Source organism: Doryrhamphus excisus, chromosome 10 (assembly GCF_030265055.1).
Source record: "Doryrhamphus excisus isolate RoL2022-K1 chromosome 10, RoL_Dexc_1.0, whole genome shotgun sequence".
Taxonomy (NCBI): Eukaryota; Metazoa; Chordata; class Actinopteri; order Syngnathiformes; family Syngnathidae; genus Doryrhamphus; species Doryrhamphus excisus.
In genome coordinates this window covers 5197629-5222384 of record NC_080475.1, presented here as the reverse complement: position 1 = coordinate 5222384, position 24756 = coordinate 5197629, and the positions used below count along the sequence as shown (strand labels likewise).

The following is a 24756-nucleotide window of genomic DNA, read 5'->3' as shown; positions in this document are numbered from 1 at the left end:
TCCTCATCTTCTTCTGTGGTGTCAGAAACGAGAAGGAGGAACCTAAACCCCCTGGGGGATCCGGACTACACCTTGTTTGTGCGGGTCCAGGACATGGGGGGCGCGTCTGACACGGCGTTGAGTGGCAACACCAGAGTCCACATCGCGGTGCAGCCCAACCTGTGGGTCAACCCTGGTCGGATCAGCATTGAAGAGCACGGCGAAGGATCTTACCCACGTATCGTTACAAAGGTGAGGATCCTTCTGGGATGGAGATGCTTGGGACGCATCAGGAGTACCCATGGCGGTGTCTGCTTGTAGGTCCAATCCAACCATCCCAACGCCGTCTACAGGCTCGTGCAGAAAGAAAGAGAGCTGAGCTTCCCCTTCCAGATCACAGAGGACGGAGAAATCCTCTTGACGGAGGAGTTGGACAGGGAAGAGAAGGACATGGTGAGCAACGTGGTTCTTCTTCCTCCACGAGCCTCCGTGAGCAACCTTGTTGGTCTTTTAGTACATCCTGGTGGTGATGGCGGAGGATGACTACCAGAACCAGGTGGATCCTCCCATGGAGATCCAGGTGGTGGTGGAGGACGTGAACGACAACGCGCCCGTGTGTGTGAACGAGGAGAGCGTGTTTGAGGTGCAGGAGGACGAGCCTGTAGGTGAGACGTTCAAGGACATGCTTACAGAGGATTCCCATCAAAATTACTCTACGATGATATATTGGACTTACTATTTATCACTATATTTATTTTACGCTCTTTACCAGGTGTGGCCAAAGTGCGGCATGTGGGCCATTCGCGGCTCACATGTTTTTTTGGCCTGCGGCACATTCTAAAGATATAATTAAACAAAAAAAATTAAAAAATAACAAAAAAAACTGCATTTTAGTGGCATATTATTAGAAAAAAATATATAATATTATATATTTTAGTAGCATGAAGTTAAAATATTAAGAAAATCTATGAAAAAGTTTAAATTGTTGGAAAGTAAAAAAAAAAAGCAGAAATAAAAGAGAAAAAAAGGTACAATTTTTATGAGAATAAACTTGTAATATTATGAGAAAAAAATAATATGGTTTTATTAGTATAGCTAATATTAAAGAAAAAATATTAATAAAAATATATAATAATATAATAATATATTATAAATTATAAATAAATTATAATTTATTTATAATTTATAATATAATAATTTATATATATATATATATATATATATATATTTCTTTTTTATGAGAAACAAAACAATTTTCGGTTATAAAAGTTAAAAAGTCATAACATCATGAGATGAAAATTGAAGAAAAGATGATTTGACAAAAAAGAAAATGGAGAGAGAAAAAAAGAGCAAAGACCAAAGTTCAAATGAATAATACCATTATCATATTTTTTTATGAAATACATAATTCATCCATTCATGCAGACATCTTTACTGTCATTGTAGCTTTCCTTATTATCACTGATTGGCTGGGCGTAGTCACATGGTTGGCTGCCTTGTGGCATCCATTTTGGCTCAAATTGACCGTTTGTGGAGCTCTAAGTAGGTCCTGAAGCAGCCAAGTACTACTAGTACTATAAGTACTACTTTGACACTACTGCATAACCTTAGTTCTCTCATGTTGGAGTCGTGGAATAACCAATGAACAATACTAAATGTCGAAATATGGAATAAGAAATGTAGCGTTAGCATCTCGTGCTTTCAGGTAGCCTGGTCGGACAACTGCTGGCCCACGATGGCGACGAAGAAGGGACGCTCAACGCCCTGCTGACCTACGCCATCGTGTCCCAGCAGCCGCCCACCTCGCCCGACTCCTTCGCCATCGACGCCGCCTCTGGTCGAATTCAAGCACTGCGTTCGCTGCAGCGTCGGGAGAATCAGGTGTACAAGCTCACCGTCAGAGTCAGTGATCCAGGTAACACACACATAACACACACACACACAGAGACACACATACACATAGTGTGTGTGTGTTGTGTGTTGTGTGTTAATCACGTGTGTCCCTCAGCTTACAGTGCAGATTGCAAGGTCGTGGTCAAGGTCATTGATGTCAACAACGAGCTGCCTCTCTTTGAGAAGAATGATGTAAGGTCACATGTACAAGGGTGTGTTGTGTATATACGTATATGTGTGTCCTAATGTGTGTGTGTGTTGCGTGCAGTATGGCAGCCACACCCTGGCGGAGGACGCGGACGTGGGACACACGGTGCTCAGCGTGGCGGCGTCAGATGCCGACGACCCGGAAAGCGGCAGCTCCTACATCGAGTTCCACATCTCGGAAGGCAACGAGGACGAGGTCTTTGCCGTGGAAACCGACGGGAAAGGCGTGGGTCACCTGGTCGTCGCTAAGGTAGGCCTGACCTTTGACCTTTTGATGACATCATGGTGTTGCTATTTTTGCACAAGCTGAAACCTCAATTCAATAATAATAATAATAATAATATATTCTAATCATCATAATACTTTCTAAAAGGTAATTACCACGAGCAGATATACAATATGTATATCATATATACAGTATCATAATTGTGCATACTGATAACATTTTGTGTTTTTAGTGAGGCTCACATCTAGTATTTATTGTTTATCATAGTAATTATAATTATTATTGTGATATTTTAATTAAATAATACAAATGTTTATTTTATGACTATGTATTAATATCAGAATGTTTCTCTATTATTTCTGCTATTATAAATAAGATGTATTATGGTCATAAATAATTATTACATATAAATTAAATTCAATAAATGTTGATTAAATACACAAAATGTATTTGTAGTTTCAAAATAATTTGTATTATTTATATAATAATTATAAATTTGTATTTAATAATTCCATATGGTTTACAGTACTGTATCATTTAATGTCATACATTAATATCATAATTACACTTTGTTATTATTATTATGAATGAAGTGTATTATGGTCAGAAAGAATCATTATTAGCAAGCACTTAATTTTACGTATTATTATATAATTATTGCTATTATCATTATTACTACTAGTTTAAATATATATGTATTATGGGTTATAAATGGAAAATTATTATTAAATATAATACAGGATTAAATAAACAATTTATTCGTACTTTCAAAATTATTATTAAATCTTATATTTTATTATTATAAAATATTTTTTATATTAATAATAATTATGATAATAATATCAAACATACATTATGTTGGCTGAAATAAAGAATTTATCATCAAGGAATAAATGAATGAATAAAAACATGAAAACATTTTATTCATGGTTAAAAATGAAATATGAATTATTGCTATTCTATAGAATAAACTATGTTGCAGCAATGAAGGCTTGTTAGCGTGTTAGCTCGGTAGCTTCAAGGTGGACACTAAGACTTCCAAAATGTCTTCCAGCCACTGGACTTCGAGACGTCCGCCTCCTACAAGCTGAAGATCGACGCTCGGAACCCGGAGCCTCTGATGAGCAGCCTGGAGTACGGCGACCAATCCAGCGCCGTCGTGTCGCTGTCCGTCACAGATGTGGACGAGGTCCCGGAATTCACGTCGACCGTGCTGGACGTGAGCGTGCCGGAGAACGCCACCAAGGGAGCCGTGCTGCTCACCGTGGAGGCCAAGGACCCCGAGGGCAAAGACATACGGTAAAAGACCACCAGGGGGCGCCGAGGGCAAAGACATACGGTAAAAGACCACCAGGGGGCGCATTACCACATTACCACACGTGCCATCGTGAATTCATGCTGCTGCTCTTGTCATATAGACGATCTTTGATTAGCATTTTTTGGTATCATATTCCTAAAAAGAGCAAAGCACTCCTGTCATATAGAAGATCTTTGACTTTCTTTTTGTTTGTATCAGATTCCCCAAAACAGCAGGGTGCTCCTGTCATGTAGAGGATCTTTGACTTGTTTTTTGTTGGTATCAGATTCCCAACAGCAGAGAGCTCTTGTCATATAGAAGATCTTTGATTAGCATTTTTGGTATCATATTCCTAAAAAGAGCAAAGCACTCCTGTCATATAGAGGATATTTGACTTCTATTTGTTGGTATCAGATTCCTAGAAACAGCAGGGTGCTCCTGTCATGTAGAGGATCTTTGACTTGCTTTTTGTTGGTGTCCGATTCCCAATAACAGCAGAGAGCTCTTGTCATATAGATGATCTTTGATAAGCATTTTTTTTGTATCATATTCGTAAAAAGAGCAAAGCACTCCTGACATATAGAGGGAATCGGATACCAACAAAAAGCAAGTCAAAGATCCTCTACATGACAGGAGCACCCTGCTGTTTCTAGGAATCTGATACCAACAAATAGAAGTCAAAGATCCTCTATATGACAGGAGTGCTTTGCTCTTTTTACGAATATGATACAAAAAAAATGCTTATCAAAGATCATCTATATGACAAGAGCTCTCTGCTGTTATTAGGAATCTGATACCAACAAAAAGCAAGTCAAAGATCCTCTACATGACAGGAGCACCCTGCTGTTTCTAGGAATCTGATACCAACAAATAGAAGTCAAAGATCCTCTACATGACAGGAGTGCTTTGCTCTTTTTACGAATATGATACCAAAAAATGCTAATCAAAGATCATCTATATGACAAGAGCTCTCTGCTGTTATTGGGAATCTGATACCAACAAAAAGCAAGTCAAAGATCCTCTACATGACAGGAGCACCCTGCTGTTTCTAGGAATCTGATACCAACAAATAGAAGTCAAAGATCCTCTATATGACAGGAGTGCTTTGCTCTTTTTACGAATATGATACAAAAAAATGCTTATCAAAGATCATCTATATGACAAGAGCTCTCTGCTGTTATTAGGAATCTGATACCAACAAAAAGCAAGTCAAAGATCCTCTACATGACAGGAGCACCCTGCTGTTTCTAGGAATCTGATACCAACAAATAGAAGTCAAAAATCCTCTATATGACAGGAGTGCTTTGCTCTTTTTACGAATATGATACCAAAAAAAAATGCTAATCAAAGATCATCTATATGACAAGAGCTCTCTGCTGTTATTGGGAATCTGATACCAACAAATAGAAGTCAAAGATCCTCTACATGACAGGAGCACCCTGCTGTTTCTAGGAATCTGATACCAACAAATAGAAGTCAAAGATCCTCTATATGACAGAAGTGCTTTGCTCTTTTTAGGAATATGATACCAAAAAATGCTTATCAAAGATCATCTATATGACAAGAGCTCTCTGCTGTTATTAGGAATCTGATACCAACAAAAAGCAAGTCAAAGATCCTCTACATGACAGGAGCACCCTGCTGTTTCCAGGAATCTGATACCAACAAATAGAAGTCAAAGATCCTCTATATGACAGGAGTGCTTTGCTCTTTTTACGAATATGATACCAGAAAAATGCTAATCAAAGATCATCTATATGACAAGAGCTCTCTGCTGTTATTGGGAATCTGATACCAACAAAAAGCAAAAAAAAATGCTTATCATATAGATGATCTTTGATAAGCATTTTTTTTTGTATCATATTCGTAAAAAGAGCAAAGCACTCCTGTCATATAGAGGATCTTTGACTTCTATTTGTTGGTATCAGATTCCTAGAAACAGCAGGGTGCTCCTGTCATGTAGAGGATCTTTGACTTCTATTTGTTGGTATCAGATTCCTAGAAACAGCAGGGTGCTCCTGTCATGTAGAGGATCTTTGACTTGCTTTTTGTTGGTATCAGATTCCCAATAACAGCAGAGAGCTCTTGTCATATAGATGATCTTTGATTAGCATTTTTTTTTGTATCATATTCGTAAAAAGAGCAAAGCACTCCTGTCATATAGAGGATCTTTGACTTCTATTTGTTGGTATCAGATTCCTAGAAACAGCAGGGTGCTCCTGTCATGTAGAGGATCTTTGACTTGCTTTTTGTTGGTATCAGATTCCCAATAACAGCAGAGAGCTCTTGTCATATAGATGATCTTTGATTAGCATTTTTTGGTATCATATTCCTAAAAAGAGCAAAGCACTCCTGTCATATAGAGGATCTTTGACTTCTATTTGTTGGTATCAGATTCCTAGAAACAGCAGGGTGCTCCTGTCATGTAGAGGATCTTTGACTTGCTTTTTGTTGGTATCAGATTCCCAATAACAGCAGAGAGCTCTTGTCATATAGATGATCTTTGATTAGCATTTTTTTGGTATCATATTCGTAAAAAGAGCAAAGCACTCCTGTCATATAGAGGATCTTTGACTTCTATTTGTTGGTAGCAGATTCCCAATAACAGCAGAGAGCTCTTGTCATATAGATGATCTTTGATTAGTATTTTTTTTTTGGTATCATATTCGTAAAAAGAGCAAAGCACTCCTGTCACATAGAGGATCTTTGACTTCTACTTTTTCCTATGACTTTCGGGTGTGAAAGTGGGCGTGTGCTATTTCGTTGTGCAGTTTCAAGATGGAGGGCGACCCCAAGGGGTGGCTGGAGATGGACGCGGCCACGGGAGAGATCCGGACCAAAGACAAGCTGGACAGGGAGACTCTGGAGACCTTCGAGGTCAAGGTCATGGCCTACGAGAAAGGTCAGTTTGTGGATTCCACGGCCTTGAAGTGAAAGTGGCGTGAAAGTCCGGCGTTTTGACAGACAACCCGGACAAGTGGGATGAGCGCGTGGTGTCCGTGAGGCTGCTGGACGTCAACGACAACGTCCCCAAGCTGACGGAGACGCAGGCCTTCATCTGCGTCCAGAAGCCAGAAGCGGTCTTCATCAAGGCTCGCGACGCAGACGCCGCCCCCTTCTCGCAGCCCTTCACCTTCGCCTTCGCACACGGGAAGAAGTCCCACAACTGGGATCTGCAAGTCGTGGACGGTACGCCGAAAAGCTGATCTAGCGGCTCGCGTCCATCGTGATCACGTCCGTCCTTTTTTGTTCCTGGCGCAGGAACCTCCGCAAAGCTGACCCTGAAGAAAACGCCGACTGAAGATAAAACCTTCTCGCTGCCCATCAACGTTAAAGACAACGCGGGAATGGGCGTCACGCAAGCCTTTGAGGGTACAGCTCACACGCAAACATGGCTGCTATGCCTTCTGGTCACGTGACCGCTCACGTTGCTCTTGTCTTTCCGTGCCAAGTCCACGTGTGCACGTGCACGGAGCTGGGCTACTGCTACACGCCGCCCGCCGAACACGGCTTCAAATACGGCTTGGGACCCACCGTCGGCATCTTGGCGGGAATTCTGGCATTCTGCGGTGAGTCTCCCGAAATCGGCGTCTCAACTTCTCCCGTCTTACCGCCTCCTTTCTACGTTCCTCTGCAGTGATCGTCTTCGTGGTCGTGATCAAACGTTCGAGTAAACAGAAAGCGGCGACGGAGGAGAGGAACGCCTTAATGTAGCGATAGCTTGTTTATTTGTTGCGAAATGTTAGCTTAGCATGACATCTTTTAGCCCAGGACGTAATTGGAAAAAAGGCGCTTGAACCCTAATTTATTGACCCGTGGCCCCCCTCACCCCCACGTGTGTACCAATTCTCAATATTTGTCATGTTTGTTTTGTGCCCCCCCCCCCCCCCCAATAAACAAAACAAGTGGGCCACTCTAGCACTCTGGCCGCTGCTTTCCCCACACCGACATCTCGTCTAATGGCTGACGTTTCACTCTGCACTTGCAGCCAACACTTTGGTCTCCTCCGTCTGCCGCCCGCCACACTGATGACTCATCGCTTCAGGCGGCAGGGAGGAGATCACATGATTGGTGCTTTTTTTTCGGTCTCACAAAGCGACTCCGAACGTAGACGTCACAGGTGTGAGGGTTGAGAGTGGAATCCGCGCGTTGCGTTCGCTACGCCGATAGCTATACCACACGCGACGCCGATAGCGACGCCGATAGCTAGCCCCGATCCAAACCTTTATATTTACAAAAAAATGAGGGAAAAAAAAACCCCAAAAAACTTTAAAAAGTTGTATATTTACAAGAAAAAAATATTGTATTCTTTGCAAATATTTTAATTTAATTTAATTAAAAACAAATGTTAACAAATTAAAATTATTAGGATGTTATACATATCTTTTAAAAATATATATCTTTTTTGCCAAGATTTAATTTAAATGTCATTTAAAAGCATTTGATCATGTTTTTTGAAAACTAATCCAAATTTTATTTGTAAAAAATTTAACTTGCAAACACTCCAATTGTATAATTTTTTTCCCACATTTTACTTAAAAATAGTTAATAGTATTTGAATTCAATTTCAGCGCATCTTATATTATGATTTAATGCCTAAATGTAGAAGTTCCTAACTTGAATAAAAACCACCATCTGTAGTACTACTACACTTGGAAACGGAGTATTCCCAGACAACAGTATAACATAAGTGGTTTATTTGTCATTCCCTATAGAAAATAGTTCCCCAGTTTGGATTCCAACTTCTACAAACAGCATAGACGAGATAAAAGCTTGTAACGTGAATAAACGTAGCTGGATCCAAATGTAGTGTAACTGCTGTAAGGAGTACATGACGAGTTCAAACACTGCCTGGAGTGTTGGGAAGTTCTAGCACGGCGTTTCCCTACCTTTTACTGATCCTAGATCAGCCCGGCAAGTCACCTGTTGTGTTGGTAGGAAAGGCAGCTGGTGGATGTAGCTGCTGCCATCTAGTGGTAAAGCGTTGAATAGCTGGCATAGAGCAGATAGAACATAAAGATATGAGTAGTGATTGGGAATCACTGGTGTCGTGCACAGCTAACGTGCTAATGCTACGATATGATAGACAGTAACAGCCACTTCTAGTAAACAAAGAGATGAAACTAGCATGATAATATTGTGCAACATAGTTTAGCTTGTTTTTCCCAAATAAAAATATTCCCATCAGGCCGCAGTATTTCTTCCTGACACTCTTTGGAATTTCTGAGGATCTTTTGGCACAAAATAAGTTTGTAACAGTGTCTCGTCAGCCATGAGTGTTTACAAAGTACCATCCCATAGTACGGTACATAAATAAAGTCGCTATAAATACTTCACGCAACCAGTGAACTCCCACTTCCACACCACGTGTGAGTGTGTGAGTGTGTGTGTGTTTACTCAGCGTTGCGTTCCGATCACGTGCGGGTTAAACTGGGAGACGATGATGGTGATGTCGTCGCGGTACATGCGGGCCAGCTCCTCGGGCAGCGACAGCATCTTGGAGAGCCTCTCGTGGTCCACGGTGCCGAACTCGTTGTTGCCCACGGCGTGACGCATCAGGTGGGTGGCGGCGTTCTGGTCCTCGAAGGCGGACGAGGCGCGGGCCTTGCGCTCCTCCAGCAGGCCCTGCATCTGTCCCAGGGTGACCCTGTAGCCCCCGACCGTGAGCGGCTGATGCTGGTGCACGCCCGTCAGGTACTCGCCCACGATGCGGATCACTTCCTGTCTGTGCAGCGTCTCCCACAGGCCGTCGGAACCGATCACCTGCGTGGGACAGACTGCGTGGATAAAAGTGCCCGTCTACGGAAATAGTCTGATGCATAAATACCCATTCCACAATACGCATGCCAAAAAACATTCCGGCCGCAAGGCATGCTGGGTAGCTTGTGGTATTCATTCTCTCTTTCACAATATGAAGAGGAGGTCGTCAGAGAAGTAAACAAGGTGGGGTTGATATCCAATGACCACTTGTGCATACTTCATATTGTTGTTGGACTACCCAGCATGCCTTGTGGGCATTTGGAAATAAGAGTTTTAAGTCATGTTTAGGGCTTAGTTGTACTTTACCACCCGCGTAGTAGTGAATGAAGTATATGGTATAGAGTATAAGGTATTAAGTATACGGTATATAGTATACAGTATTAAGTATATAGTATAAGGTGTTAAGTATACGGTATATAGTATAAGGTATTAAGTATACGGTATATAGTATAAGGTATTAAGTATACAGTATACGTATTAAGTATACGGTATATAGTATAAGGTATTAAGTATACAGTATTAAGTAGACGGTATATAGTATAAGGTATTAAGTATACAGGATACGGTATTAAGTATACGGTATATAGTGTAAGGTATTAAGTATACAGTAGACAGTAGTAAGTATACGGTATTAAGTATAAGGTATTAAGTATACAGGATACGGTATTAAGTATACGGTATATAGTATAAGGTATTAAGTATAAAGGATCGGTATTAAGTATACGGTATATAGTATACGATATTAAGTATACGGTATATAGTACAAGGTATTAAGTATACAGGATACTGTATTAAGTATACGGTATATAGTATACGGTATTAAGTATATGGTATTAAGTATATGGTATATAGTATATGATATACGGTATACAGTATATAGTATACAGTATATGTACTGCGGTTAGACCACAGCACCCACGTTTGTGAAGTTAGCAAGCCATAAAGCAGAGAAGCCAAGAGACTCACCAGGAATCGATCCTGCGGCCTGAGTCTGTGGTAGGTGATTTCGGGCTCGGCCGTGAGGTAAGGAGGGGTGTGGTAGTTGGGGGGGATGAACTTGGTGTGCTCGTTTTCGTTGAGCTGGTCGGGGCCGGACTCCAGCACTCCCTTCTGCAGCTCGATGCTCCACTTGAACTTGACGTCGCCGAAAGCACGGAACGGCATGAGGAGGCCCAGCAGGCGGTCCTGGCGTATGACCGTCTTCCTCTCGGACGGGGGGTGCTCCCCTCGGATCCGAGCCACCTCGTCCTCGTTCTGGGCGCTGTGGTCGTTGGAGAGCGTGTGCGCGCTGAATGACCCGTCCTCCTCCTGCACCCCCAGCACCGCCCGAGCATCGCCGGCGTTGGCGATGTACCTTTAAAAAACAAGACAGCGTATCTCAAGGCCCCGCCCGACGTACGATAGATGATGTCATGCTTACAGGTCTGGTCCGTCCACGTGAGCCACGCATGCGGTCGCTCCGGAGAAGGCCACCCTGAGAACCCAGTAGTGCAGGAACGCATTGGGGTCTCCAACCTGTACAGACAATTGAACATCTCCTAAGTGCCTGTAGCAAACTAGCTAACTTTGAGTTGCTTGCTACGTGCCGATAAACGTTAGAAGAAGAATAAGCAGCAGCTAACCAACTAAGACGAGCGGGACGAGGACGTCAGCATGAGGAATATGTTTTAACAAGGATACAAAAACGCTACAGCGGAGGAGTGAATATCTGTGAGGATTGTACTACAAAGAATCTTTCATAGCAATGATCCCCTTGGCTTTCAAATGTTATGTCAACACAAGTGGCCGACTGTGTCGACGTCGACTTCATGGGCACTTTTACGTAATAACAACACATGTCCAAACTTTTTACAGCAAGGTCACATCATGGAAAAATGAAAGGAACCAAAGGACACTTTGATATTTAAACATAGGCTAAGAACTTGTATATATTTATAATTTTTTTTATAATATTATATTATAAAAATATTATATAAATATTATATTTATATAACAAAACTGTGTCATAGCTTTGTGAAAAGGCCTATTTCTAATATGAACGTGTTTTGCTGTTTTTTCCCCCATTTTTTTCAACTGTGTTGTCAAATTGTGTTCTGTAATATTATGACTTTAGTCCCATAATATTGTAAATATTATGGGAAATATTCCTATTTTCCTAAAACATTTGTCATGTTTGTTTATCATAATATTACGACCTTAAAACAAATGTTTGTTTTTCTTTAATATTTCAACTCTATGCCACTAAAATAACATAATTTTTCCTCATAATTATACCAGTTTATTCTCGTAAAAATGTCATTTTTTCTTGTCAGAATACGACTTTTTTTTCCTCTTAATATTTTGACTTTATTCTTGTAAAATAGTGGCTGTTTTTTTTATTTTCCCACTATTTCAACTTTCTTCTTGTAAATGTTATTCTCATAATTATGACTTTTTTGCTATAATATTTTTGAAATTATGACTTTTCAAATTTCCAAAACCATTCAAACTTTATTAATTTATTAATTGTTTGTTTCTCGCAATATTATGACTTTAAAAAAATTTGATATTTCAACTTTCTGGTACTAAATTATTTATTATTCTTTTTAGTAAAATTATGACTTTTTGTTAGATTACAACTTTTTTCTCCTAACATTTTGACTTTGTCTTTTTCCCTTAATTCAATTTCTACAATGTTCCGCGGGCCAATAAAGAAACACAAACGGCTCCAGAGCCGCACTATGGACCCCCCTGAATTAGAGTCCCCTTAATGTGATCTAGACTCATAATGCATGCAGTCCGTGTGTGTGTTGTCTTGACCAGAGTGCATCCGTAGTACATTAGGGACGTGAGAGAAGGTACCTGAGCCTCCAAGGAGATGTCATTATCCAGCCTCTTGAAGGCATTCATCAAAGCCTCGCTGGTTTCTGGGACGTCGCCTGGGCTGAAATGGGAGAAGACGCCACAGCCTCATCAGGGAAGAAGCAATTCACCAGTATGTTTCCATGCACTGACTACGCCAGATTACCCAATCGTTAGGTTTTGCCGTTCTGCGATTGGCCGGCGACCAGCTCGGACTGTACCCCCCCCCCCCCATCATCTTGCTCCAGCAGACCCCTACTGAGGATAACCAGCATAGACCGTTGGACTAGCTCCATTCATACGTACTGTATGAGCGACCCAACAATTTCAATGCTATATAGCTTGGACAGCTACTAGCATTTATCAATGTGGACATAATGGGGACCCCACCCGGCCACAATCAGTTTGAAGTTGTGGGGACCGGCGTGTGCACCAAACGCCGTCGGAGCTCCGGTATCAAACACATGCAAAAAAAAAAAAAAAGAACCAGTTTCCAATGGCATCATGTCCTGACCTGATCTTATGAAGCCAAATACAATCTCATTGAAAAGTATACATGCTTGTTGAAAAACTGGTTTTAAGTCAATTTATGCAATAATTCCCTAAAACATACAGAGTGAGAAATGTCTTCACGGAAAGCGAGTCGGTGAGAGTAAATCATGTCGTTCCTGCGTTCCTCACCTGGTGAGATCAATCAACTCCTGCCAGTAGGTCCGCAGGCTGTTGAAGTACAGCGTCTGAGCCTCCCTGCTGAAGTAGTCGTTGGGGTGTTTGTGCCACTGGAGGATGGGACTCAGGGCCCGGCCCCCCTCCACGGCGGCCTCCAACTCGCACAGGGTGTCGTGGGGCAGCAGCGACACGGCGATGTAGTAGAAGAGCCTCTCGCTGAGCGCCTGGTGCAAAGACGGAGATGGTGTGAAAAAAAAAATTAAAAAAAAGCAACTAAGAGTCGAGTGTAGCATAAAAATGAGCTCACCTGTGCGCAAGCACATCCGGCGTGGCCATCAAACACGCCCAGGAGCATCCCTCGGGTCTGCAGGCATGTGGCGGCACTGCGGCGGTCTTCTATCGGAGCGTTAGCCGGGAGCTGATTGCTCTCGAAGCCCATCACGGATGACAGGTTCTTGCCATCAAACTCGGGCACCTGGAACCGGCACACAAATAAATCATTGAGTTGGACTTGACTTGGATTAAGTTCAATGACTGTGACCTCTAACTAACCTTGAAGCTGTACTCGTTGGCTTTGAGGATGGAGTTGACTTGCGGCGGAGTGAGGATGTAGCTGTGGAGTGCTGAGGTGGTGCGGTAACATCTTGAGGGGGTGCGACGCGCGTGGGATGGGCGCCTGGAGGCAGGTGGGCGGGCGGCGGACCCTAAATGGTGATGCTGGCATGGTACCAGACTGGAGGAGAGGACCGTCGCCCGGGGCAAACCCCGGAGAAGCTGTGACATCACGGGCATGGCTGATGGAGAACTGTAAACACACGTATGCCCATGACTTTGTGTTATAGATAGTTCTTAGTTGGGGGTGTCATGAGACACTACATTTCACTCTTACACACTCTGGGTGTATTCTGGCAGCCCCGCCTCCACCCACCGAGACATAAAGCCTCTATGACAAAAGGGCTCAATCCATTCATGTGAGGCCTGTGTGCTATCCACTCGGTTGCCGTGCAGATTTTTTTTTCTGAATGAGAAATCTTGTTATTAGTGTCAGCATTACAACTTTTTTGGTGCTTTTTTTGTTAAAATTTTACCAATTTCTGCTGTTTTACTTCTATAATGATCAATAAATCTCCTTTTCGGGCATGTTAAATTACATAAGTAATCATGTAACATACATCAATGTCACATTTTAAAGCACATTCTAAACTAAACTTAAAATATGAAAAACTACACCACTCCAAGCAGTCAATTATAAATATTGTAAAATCTCTGATGTCTTTAAATTGTATGTAATATTATTTAGCACTAAACAGGCACTGGTAGTCCAAGCCAGTAACTTAATGCCTTAGGTCTTGTAGCTTAGCATGCTGTAGGTCAACAGGCTAAAAATACCGACTGCAGGACGTTTGCATGGTTTATGTGTTTGTTTTATGTGGTCATCCCCGGTCTGAGAGAGGATATATACGACTGTTACATAATCACAAATATTTGTCAGCCATACTATTCCCTTCGGTTGAGGCACTAAAAAAAACCCGCACACTTCTCTGGCGTATGTTATAGCCTAACAATACAATACAATACACGATATATTAAAGGTGCAACAATATGAAATATGAAGTAAACTTCTCACCTGGCTAGCAAACGTGTAAGCTAGCATGGTAAAGCAATGCTAACCATAATACGCTACTAGCTTGAGGGTTACACCCACTTATACTACGACGGTGAAACAGCTCAAGTCCGCTTTAAAACGTACGGTAGTATTAGTTAAAGTATTCCCTTTTCAACGCAAGCGAAGGTTAAAAACGCATTACTGACTCACCTTCAACAAAGAATGCGAACAACTTATTTAAGTTCATGGCTTTCCACCAGGCACTCCATTACGACGCCGTTCATCAAGCGCCGCACCGCAGGTGGAGCCTGATTGGCTGATCACTGACACCTTACATGACGTCACACCAGAAAATAAAGCCGGCCTTTCAAACTAAGAGTGGTGACTTTGGTAAGAATTGTGTGACCCGAAGCAATGACATACAGGTTAATGTTTGCATTTCAAAATAAGAGATATCCGGAAAATAAGGAAGTCTGATGCTGATTGGAATTCATTATGTTTGTGTGTTTTGACTTTAGCTTTGATTTTTTTATTACAAAAAAGTGTAAATATACTAGCCCCAAGGGATTAAATAATAATAATAATAATAAACAATATTAATATTTTTATATTTTTACTAAACTTATAGTAGATATAGATATTAATGACTTATTTTTGACCTGAGGATTTTGAGTGTGACTTTATGTTTTGAACCTGACAATGTAGCAATAATGGATGAAAAAAACAATGTAAATTGAGCAGTTTCAGGTTCTAATAAGAAAATACTAATTGAAAGGCATTTTTATTTTTCGTCCAATAAAGGCCTTTAAAGTGTTAAAATCACTAAAAATATTAAAAAATATATTTTTTCCACTTTCTTAATTATAAAAAATCTTTTAATTACTATCATTTTCACGGCAATGCCATAAAATAATAATTATATTCAGCACAATATTGGGCATTTCTATTTACTGTATGCAAAAAAATAAATTACATTCAATTAAGTAATTGTGCCTAATTTGTATGACACTTTATTACAAAAACTTTTAATTCATTAAAAAAAATTATTACCAAAAATATATTTACATGATGAAATAGGTATGTACAATTAGAAAAATCATCTACATGTAATGACTCGTAAACAACACTGACACTATTGGATTATGTACAATGTAGCTACCGGGGGTGTCACAAGATCTCGCGAGATTAGAACGTGACGAGAGTTGTCGTTCGGGAAAAAAAAAAAAGTCTACTGGGCACCAGGCCTGGGATGATAATCAATAAATGATTTCATAGCAACACATGGAATGAATGAGTCCAGTCTCTCTGTCTCGGTGGGTGGAGGCGGGGCTGATGGCATATACACACACAGTGTAACATAGTAGATCGCCATATGATGTCACATATATATTTTTTCCATCTCGTCTCGTTCTCATAGACCCAATCTCGCGACACCACGAATAAATTCCTAAATCAGAAATCTGTCATCCACCAGAGTTTTGTTGACAAGGTTCTTCCTTCCGAGGGCATTGCGAATTCTTTCAAAGATCTGTTAGGAATACCCAAAACTTCCATCACGTGATGACGATACATTAGGCACACACACACACACACACACATTCGCACAATACTGACCATTTGCTGCACGTACGTCAGCACGGCTGCGAGTACGAAGCTTTGAGACACGAGGTCCACGACGCAGAAGAACAAGGTGTCGAAAATCAGCAGTGTGCCCTCGTTTCCATAATAGAGTACGTCGCTGAAGGAGTGGCCTTCGTCTGTGGCGGTAAACAGACACCATGTAAATACACAAATACGGCACGCCATGTCTCAACCCAGGATTGATACCGTTGTAAAAGATGCTCTTGTCATTCGGTTCTAGGAACTCCATGCCCATGACCCTCTCAAAAGTCAGTTTGTCCCTCACGTAGTAGTCCATGTCAGGGTGGGCCTGAGGGAACAAAACCAGCATATGAGAACAGTCAAGATGTGGAATAAGAAACGGATCTAAAGACTAACATGCTCGATGACTGATCCCAGGAAGTGGTTCATGGTGTGGTAGGCACGGATGTTTTGCTCCATCTGGTTGGCTGAAGCCGCGTCCATAAGCCGTGATGGTCCGTGACGCTGGAAATGTATGAAGACGGAATAAAGAACCGGAATACAGCGGAACCTGCTTGCAACGAGACAAGAACAAACCTGAGTGAAAGACTCCCGTATTCTGTCATAATGGGAGCGCAGCCGCATGGAAAGGGCCACCTGGAATGTCTGGATGTCCGTGTTGGGAAGAAGACCTCTTTGGCCACACATCGACTCCTTAATGCAAAAAAAAAAAAAAAAAGAGTAAACATAAAGTTCATGCGCATAAAAATCCAAGTCTACAAGTGAGCATACCGCTTCTCTCCTCAGGTTGTTATTCATCTCCTCCATGTTGGTGTCAGCGTGGCCGTGCACCGAACGCCCGTGGATGTAGTAGCCGAAACAGCGGTGAGGTAAAACCAGCACTGAAATCTGCACAGGAAAAGTATGAGTGGTTAGCATGTAGGCCTCACGGCTAGGACACCAGAGTTCAATTCCACCCTCGGTCATCTCTGTGTGGAGTTTGCATGTTCGCCCCGTGCATGCGTGGGTTTTCTCTGGGTATTCCGGTTTCTTCCTGCTGGAGCCTATCCCAGCTGTCTTCAGGCAAGAGGCGGGGTACACCCTGGACTGGTGGCCAGTCAATCACCTATTTTTAGGTGTGGTAAAAAAATATTTTTTTTTTGCAAAAAAATTTGTATGGTAAATTTGGGTACATTTTTTTTTTAATCTTTGGAGAAAATTTAATTTTTTTGGCAGCAAAATTTAAAAAAAATTTGGGGCGAGAGGCGGGGTATACCCTGGACTGGTGGACATGCAGCCAATCACAGGGCACATATAGACAAACAACCATTCACACTCACATTCATACCTATGGACAATTTGGAGTGGCTAATTAACCTAGCATGTTTTTGGAATGTGGGAGGAAACCGGAGTACCCGGAGAAAACCCACGCATGCACGGGGAGAACATGCAAACTCCACACATTGATGGCCGAGGGTGGGATTGAACTCGGGTTTTCTAGCTGTGAGGTCTGCGCGCTAACCACTTGTCCGCCGTGCAGCCCCGTTCCAAAAACATGCTAGGTTAATTGGCGAGTGTGAATGGTTGTTTGTCTATATGTGCCCTGTGATTGGCTGGCCACCAGTCCAAGGTGTGCGCCTCTCGCCTGATGACAGCTGGGATAGGCTCCAGCACCCTTGTGAGGATAAGCGGTAGAAAATGAATATTTCAAATATATCTTATTATTACATTGCTGATATTGTGATTCGGAACCACTGCTATATTGTTTACAAACTCCTGTAATAGGCTCCAGCAATACCCTTCAGCAATCCTAGACTTTATTTACATGTAGTAAAGGTCAACTAGAGGTCATTTGTAGAAGCACAATGTAACTCACATTACTGATGGAGCAGAGATCCACAAACTGTCGGATTTTGTCTTCCACAAAATGCTCGTAAAACACGGTGAAGAAAAGCACCTGCATGGATGAAGAAGATATTTAACAGGTGCACCTCCTTACCTTCTTATGACGGCTGAGATTTAAGTCCAAAATGTCACCTGCAGAAGCCCAACGCAGAGCCAGAGTGTTGCCGCCACGCCGTAGCGCATGATCAGGCTGTAGGAAGGTGTGTACGCCTGCGGGGGGCGCTGTAACGTCGGCCAGGGGTCCCTCAGGGCTAAGTTAGAGAATCCCAGCACCTGCAAAAATCAAGCAGGGTGACATTCCGTTGAAAGGGAATAATACAAGTACAAGTATGTACGCGGAGTTAGAAGTACTTCAAGGAAGAAGAGCACAGCCATGATCTGAAAGGTCGGGCGTATTTTCCGGATGGTTTGGATCTCGTTCCACTCGTTGGCCACAAAGTATGTTCTCCAGATGCTGACGGGGGAGGGATCACGTTTCTGCTGAGCGTTGGCTAACAACAAACGGACATTCGGTAAATAGATATGCAAAACGTATTTCCAAAATTGTGAATACCTGACGCGGTCTTGCTAGTTTTGCTGCGTGGTCTCTCCCAGTCAATAAAGAAGACGTCAACAGACAAGTGCACTATCAGCTTGTGGAGGAACTGAAGTGCCTGGACACGGCGTACAAATGCGTTAAGCGTAGCAGGACTTCATGTTGACATGTAGCGTGTCTCACCTTGAGGGCAAAGGCGCAACTGATGTACATCACAAACTGCTCCTCCTGGTGAGGAAGTGGTAGCAACACTGACGCCTGCTGCTGGGCCTGAAAACAGAAATCTTCATTCTAGGAGCGACACAATCCCACCAAGAAGGTACTTGAGCATCAATCACCTTGTAAAGGATGAGCCAGTACAGTCCGGATCCCACCGTGACGGCAAGAAAGACATTAGCCAGATCGCCGGCGTAAAACAAGAAAAACATCAGCATGGTCTGAAAATAGGAGGCGGAGTTAAAAAAAATAAACATTTATCATTTATGATAAATATACTATACTGTACCCTGAAGTCAACGACAGGCGAAGCGATCCTCCTCTTCCAGCTGACGGTCTTCAGCACTGATAAGAGCACAGCCAGACCGGCCAGCACACCGAGAGCGGTCTGCACACAGACCATCAAAGTCACATGATTAAAAAAAAAAAAAGTAAACAATGACCTTAGATTCGTACTCACATCCGTCTTCATGCGAGCCTCATTCTGATCCATCTCATACTCCACAGCAAAGCTCATCTACGGGAGGAGAGAGGCAGAGACAATGTATACTTTACTGGACACAGTAGCACACTTCGTTATTGGGAAGCAGTATCTCATCACATCCACCAGATGGCGCTGTTTCTTTACAATATTTATCTTACTAAAGCAAAGTAGTCATTCATTCATTCTTTCATTTTCTACCGCTTATCCTGTGGTAAAAAAAAGAATTATGCAAAAATTTGGGTACATTTTTGTTAAAATCTTTGGAGAAAAATATATTTTTTTGTTGCAATTTTTTTTTTCTGTACAAACACTGTATTTTGGGGGTGAAGTCATTCATTCATTCATTTTCTACTGCTTATCCTCACGAGGGTCACAGGGGTGCTGGAGCCTATCCCAGCTGTCTTGGGGCGAGAGGCGGGGTACACCCTGGACTGGTGGCCAGCCAATCACCTATTTTTAGGTGTGGTAATTTTTTTTTTTTTTTTGCAAAACATTTGTATGGTAAATTTAGGTACATTTTTGTTAAAATCTTTGGAGAAAATGTTTTTTTGTTGTTGTAAAATTTCAAAAAAATTTTTTTACAAACTATTTTGGGGTAAAGTCATTCATTCATTTTCTACGGCTTATCCTCACGAGGGTTGCGGGGGTGCTGGAGCCTATCCCAGCTGCCAATCACCTATTTCTAGGAGTGGTAAAAAAACATTTTTTTGCAAAAAAAATTGTATGGTAAATTTGGGTACATTTTTGTTAAAATCTTTGGAGAAAATTAAATTTTTTTGGTAGCAAAATTCCAAAAAAAATTTGGGGCGAGAGGCGGGGTACATCCTGGACTGGTGGCCAGCCAATCACAGGGCACATATAGACAAACAACCATTCACACTCACATTCATACCTATGGACAATTAACCTAGCATGTCGGCAATTAACCTGGCAAATTTTGGAATGTGGGAGGGGGAGAACATGCAAACTCCACACAGAGATGGGTGGAATCAAACTCAGGTCTCCTAGCTGTGTGGCCTGTGCGCTAACCACTTGGTTATAAAAAAAAACTCAGATGTAAAAAAAAAACAAAACAACATAAAACAGTTGAGGGTGTGCAATATAGCAAAGTATGTCTGTCGATGGATGACCAATCACTGTTGCCGGGTAGAGTTCCTGACTCACGTTTGCCTGAAGACCGACTTAGCTTGACCGAGTTACACACCGACCCATGTTTGCATTAAAAGCGAGTGACATGACGGAGCCGACGCACACAACGTATGTTGTGACTTACAGACACAGTCTGTGTGTCCATATCAGTGATGGGAAGATCTCGGTACTCCACAGTCAGCAAAGGAGGAAACACCTGACCCTCCTGTGAGCGTGGAACCAACTGGAACCTGGACACATTGAAGCACATGGACTTGTGACGTATATATACATGACGTATTTACATTCTGTGTCTTTAAATGTCAGACCTTATTTTGATGGAACTGGCAACCCGGACCACTTTAGGAATGGAGCTCACACTTTTCTCTCTGCCGCTCAACGCGTCCACGAGAAACATGCGCCGAGACAGGTACCAGCTCTTCATGCTCTCTGTGAGAGGCATACCCATAAATATGACATCACACCGTAAAGATCCGACACTGTTGATCCTACACAAATACCACCTCGGTTAACGAAGCGTCCGTTGTACTGCTGGTTATACACCAACGTGGGCAAGGGGAGAAGTTTTCTGCCGTCTTCTCCACCGAGGTCCATGAACACATCGTAAAACAGCGGCAGGGGATGAGCGAGCACCAGGTCGGCGACTGAAATATCACACTGATAACAAACACACGTGAGTCCTGAGTCCAAGTCTTTTATGGTGGGCTAAACAAGACCAGCGTACTTACACCTTCTTGGTAAGCGGTGCCGAAGCTGAAGGCAGACGAGCGTTTGGCGGCCGTTTGCGGACACATCTGAACAAGAAAAGCAGATATCGTGTTCACTGTGATGTAATCGGCGTATGCCGATACACGCCAATCAATACATTTTTAATCAGCACATTAAAACAATTAATGGGAGTCGGCACCTGTAGATTGGATGCTCCGATGTTTTCCCATCTGAGGAAGTCTCCTCTGACGTTATAAACGGCGGCAAGCAGCTTAATTCCTATGTTCTGTCCAAAAATAATAATAATGTCAGCTCATATAGGAAGATTTTCTGTATCATTGTTATTTAGAATACCTTGTTTCTTCCCCTGAAACTGAAGCTAACCGGGACTGGGTCGGTCTGAAGGACTCGACTTGCCAGCCCTGGTTCGTCGCCGTAGTAAAGCCACGGCAAATGGAGTCTCCTGCGAACAAAAACGATTGACATCCAATCCAATATAATATTGTGCGTCTGCTCCTACCAGTAAGAAATGTCTTGAGTGGAAGTGAAAGCGGCCTGAGATCTGAAGACGGCGTTAAAGAGGCCGCAGGCATCAGTGCCCATCCCGCCGAAGGAGTGCATGTTCATCACGCACATGTTGCCGAGCGCCTGGCACGCCGTCAGATTGGAGAAGCTCTGTTTGACGTTTATGATTGGTTAACATACATGATGGAGGTCACGCCAAGAGCATAATCAAAAAGATGCATAATCACCAGGCAGGCTGCTGCGGAGGAATACAGGTTTTTGACGAACCAGGCAGACAGGACACTGATCTTCTACAAGAGGAACGTGATCACAGGACATCAGCTCATGTATTTTACTATAGACTCAAATATTTATACAATAGTTATACAGTATATATTTCAAGAAAAAAAAACTTGGCTCTTTGCTGTTTTTCCCCCCATGTTTGCTGTTGGTTTTGTTTTTGGAATTTTCTAAATATTTCTTTGTCAATTTCCTTTTTCTAATATTATGAGTTTATAATATTTAATTTTTAAATACATTTAAAAAAATTTTTTTTAATATTTAATAATATTCTAACTTTTTCCCGCAACTTAATTTTCCAAAAATTACAACTTTTTTAAAGTGTGTTTATTTTGATATTTCAACTCTCAGCCACAAAAGTGTTTCCTCTTTATTCTAAAAAAAAATCTATGTTTTTTTTCTTAATAAAATGTAATTTAATTTTTTGTAATTTCTGCAACGTTTATTTTTTTATGATTATTTTCCAAATATTTCAACTTTCATCTTGTAAAGTTTCTTTTCATAATTATGACTTTATTCCCATAATAATTTGTCTTTATTCTCATAATATTGTTGTTTTTCCCGCAGCCTAATTGTCTAAAAATTACAACTTTTTATGTATGTTTATTTTAATATTTAAACTCTCAGCCACAAAAATTACATTATTTTTCCTCTTAATATTACAACTTTATTCTAAAAAAAATCTATGTTTTATTTCTCAATAAAATATAACAATATTTATTCTCACAATATTGTTTTTTTTCCCGCAGCCTAATTTTCAAAAAATTACAATGAAATTTGTTGTTGTCATAATATATTTTTTAAATGTATTATTCTTTAGTACTTCAATGTTTTTGCTGGTTGTTGTTTGTTTATTTAATTTATATATTAAAATATAAATAAAAATATATAAAACAGACCCTGGCTGCACTTTGGACACCCCCACTATTAAAAAAAGCTTCATGGCTTTGCTAGGATGACAAGCATTTGTTCCATCGCACTCTTTTCCTTGGCAGAGGCGACAATGACGTGACAGAGAAATAGAAAAAGTGAGAGACAATAAGAGTAACTCACCAATTGAGAAAAGCTGACGCTGGGGTTGACATTAGAGGGCAGGCTGCTTGGGGGGAGACATAAGCCCCCTGCCTGGAATACCAACATAACATATAACATGGATTATAAGCTTTAGAATAATATCTGTTGAGAGCGGAGTGAGCTCACCAGCACGGAGGGCGAGTTACACACGCAGGAGCTTTTGATGAACGAAGCCTGGCATCGCTCACACCTGAAACACAGAAGACAGATAGTGTAAACAAAACAAGATACGGGTGTCATTGTACGATGGTTTGAATGCCGGGTGTGTCTTTTGACTCCACGGCACGGATACCTGTCTCCACTGCTGTTTGGCACTGAGAAAGCTGAACCATTTCCATTACAGATCTCACACATGGCTTCATCCAAAATGTTACCGCTGATGTCCCTCTCCACTGGAAGAAACAATGGCCGCAACAAGCAGCCATATGGAAATGAAATAGGGTACATGATATGAAATGACCCAGCAATTCACCCCACCGAGGATGTATCCTGCGGGACACTGGCACCCTCCCTTGTCAGTGAGACTACCCGGGCAGCGGATGCACCCAAAGCCATCTTTAGTTACTGCCTGGAATGAAAATAATGAAGACAGATGCGTTCAGTGGGGGTATTTTGTAAGATAAACATCATGAAGAGTACTTACAGGTTTGTCTGCTGGACAGGACTCACAAGCAATGGACGTCTGCTCAGTCGGGACAGTTCGGAATCCACTTTTACATATGCAACTCAGACCTGGAAAAGTTGGAATGAATTAGTTTGGTTTATTAGTTGGAGAAATGATGCACCGGCATGATGTTCTATGTCTTCTTTTTGCATACAGATATGTGGATTGAAGGCATTGTTTGGAGTAGTAGTAGTTGCGGTTGTGGTACGTGGGCATGGCCTTTTGCCTTCTCTCTCTCTCTGCACCAGAAAAAAAAAAAAAATCTAATATGTATATGGTATTATGGTCAAGGGATTTTATTGAAAAAAAATTTTAATCCTGAAAAAATATGGATTGTCATTTTTATCAGAGACCACATTAATAAAAAAATATTATGGTATTATATACTATATATATTATATACTGTATATGTAAAATATATACATATAAAAATATAAAATACATACATATTTTAAAAAATATGGTATTATATATATATTTACATAGACAATATTTTTTAATTTATATATACACACCATATTTCTAAAATTAATATATACACACATATATATATATATATATATACACATATACACACACATATACATACACTTAAAAGTAAACATTGTTCTGTATTTTATTTTATGCGCGCCAAATGTTTCAAATAAGAGTAACAAATGTGGTCTGTTATATCAGTGTGATGCTACAATGCTGTTATTTTGTTTAAGAACCATGTTTGCTTTTAAATAAAGTCATTAAACGTTACTTTTAAAGACTAGCAAACATTGCAGGACACACGATATAGAAAATGGACGAACAGTGAACCTTTGTGAGTTTTAGTGAGATTATTTCCAAACCTTCATCGTTCTGTTGTTGATTCGGACCGCAGCTAGCACATGACAGACTGGAAATGTCAAAGAACTCGTCCACACTGCAATTAGAAGGTGCTTGAAAAGGGATGATATACAGTTGACCGTGAATCGGCTTAACTTGTATAAAAACAAACACTATGAACGGCAATCTGTATCTGCTAAGAAAAAGCGGTAGCGTCCCTGTCGCCATGGTGTGGCGTTTTCTTCCTGTTTTGTGGGCGCAGCATTCATTATTGTAATAATGCACTAGCGCCACCTTGTGTTCCGGAGGACGCACTGTGGCAGTTGCAGATACAGTAAGTAGGTC

General features: G+C 41.3%; 3 protein-coding genes across 7 annotated transcripts in view; 1 reads left to right on the top strand and 2 right to left on the bottom strand.

Moving 5' to 3' along the window:
• Positions 1 to 7514, top strand: part of cdh17 (cadherin 17, LI cadherin (liver-intestine)) — a 13800-nt gene extending 6286 nt beyond the window's left edge. For all 4 annotated transcript variants that reach the window (XM_058084830.1, XM_058084826.1, XM_058084827.1 and 1 more), the window contains 12 exons: positions 26 to 231; positions 301 to 432; positions 494 to 644; positions 1685 to 1894; positions 1988 to 2064; positions 2141 to 2329; positions 3360 to 3604; positions 6374 to 6504; positions 6567 to 6791; positions 6864 to 6974; positions 7055 to 7171; positions 7240 to 7514. In XM_058084830.1, the coding sequence (XP_057940813.1) occupies positions 26 to 231; positions 301 to 432; positions 494 to 644; positions 1685 to 1894; positions 1988 to 2064; positions 2141 to 2329; positions 3360 to 3604; positions 6374 to 6504; positions 6567 to 6791; positions 6864 to 6974; positions 7055 to 7171; positions 7240 to 7316 (1871 nt within the window). In that variant the 3' untranslated portion in view covers positions 7317 to 7514. The remainder of the gene's footprint in view (positions 1 to 25; positions 232 to 300; positions 433 to 493; positions 645 to 1684; positions 1895 to 1987; positions 2065 to 2140; positions 2330 to 3359; positions 3605 to 6373; positions 6505 to 6566; positions 6792 to 6863; positions 6975 to 7054; positions 7172 to 7239) is intronic.
• On the bottom strand, positions 7482 to 16231 carry pdp1 (pyruvate dehydrogenase phosphatase catalytic subunit 1). Of its 2 annotated transcripts, XM_058084832.1 has the most exons (9): positions 14689 to 14818; positions 13425 to 13677; positions 13180 to 13347; positions 12885 to 13096; positions 12204 to 12285; positions 10783 to 10877; positions 10329 to 10716; positions 9000 to 9365; positions 7482 to 8594 (listed from the first exon to the last, which is right to left on the bottom strand). In XM_058084832.1, the coding sequence occupies exons 2-8, from the start codon at positions 13662 to 13664 to the stop codon at positions 9000 to 9002; spliced, it is 1551 nt and encodes a 516-aa protein (XP_057940815.1). In that variant the 5' UTR covers positions 13665 to 13677; positions 14689 to 14818; the 3' UTR covers positions 7482 to 8594. The 2 variants fall into 2 exon arrangements, with proteins under 2 accessions (XP_057940815.1, XP_057940814.1); XM_058084831.1 differs by lacking the exon at positions 14689 to 14818 and adding an exon at positions 16093 to 16231 and having other exon boundaries at positions 7483 to 9365.
• Positions 15478 to 24756, bottom strand: LOC131137184 (meckelin-like). The gene is made up of 28 exons (XM_058084825.1): positions 24435 to 24756; positions 23578 to 23666; positions 23412 to 23502; positions 23227 to 23326; positions 23061 to 23124; positions 22914 to 22985; positions 21809 to 21871; positions 21577 to 21731; positions 21411 to 21519; positions 21256 to 21342; positions 21077 to 21142; positions 20852 to 21005; positions 20657 to 20777; positions 20473 to 20578; positions 19176 to 19232; positions 19005 to 19103; positions 18838 to 18936; positions 18683 to 18769; positions 18518 to 18617; positions 18316 to 18455; positions 18097 to 18237; positions 17936 to 18016; positions 16852 to 16968; positions 16657 to 16773; positions 16477 to 16584; positions 16306 to 16408; positions 16093 to 16235; positions 15478 to 16006 (listed from the first exon to the last, which is right to left on the bottom strand). The coding sequence occupies exons 1-28, from the start codon at positions 24637 to 24639 to the stop codon at positions 15926 to 15928; spliced, it is 2955 nt and encodes a 984-aa protein (XP_057940808.1). The 5' UTR covers positions 24640 to 24756; the 3' UTR covers positions 15478 to 15925.

Bases quoted from the DNA above. Each gene is read 5' to 3' on its own strand.
- pdp1 (XM_058084831.1), bottom strand. From the start codon at position 13,664: ATGCCCGTGATGTCACAGCTTCTCCGGGGTTTGCCCCGGGCGACGGTC. The intron at 13,348-13,424 runs GTTAGTTAGAGG...TGCCGGTTCCAG, and splicing joins CCAACGAGTACAGCTTCAAG to GTGCCCGAGTTTGATGGCAA. The intron at 10,717-10,782 runs GTAAGCATGACA...TGTTTTTTAAAG, and splicing joins CACGTGGACGGACCAGACCT to GTACATCGCCAACGCCGGCG.
- LOC131137184 (XM_058084825.1), bottom strand. From the start codon at position 24,639: ATGGCGACAGGGACGCTACCGCTTTTTCTTAGCAGATACAGATTGCCG. The intron at 21,006-21,076 runs GTAAGTACGCTG...GTTTGTTATCAG, and splicing joins GCACCGCTTACCAAGAAGGT to TGTGATATTTCAGTCGCCGA. The intron at 18,017-18,096 runs GTGACATTTTGG...TCATCCATGCAG, and splicing joins TCTGCGTTGGGCTTCTGCAG to GTGCTTTTCTTCACCGTGTT.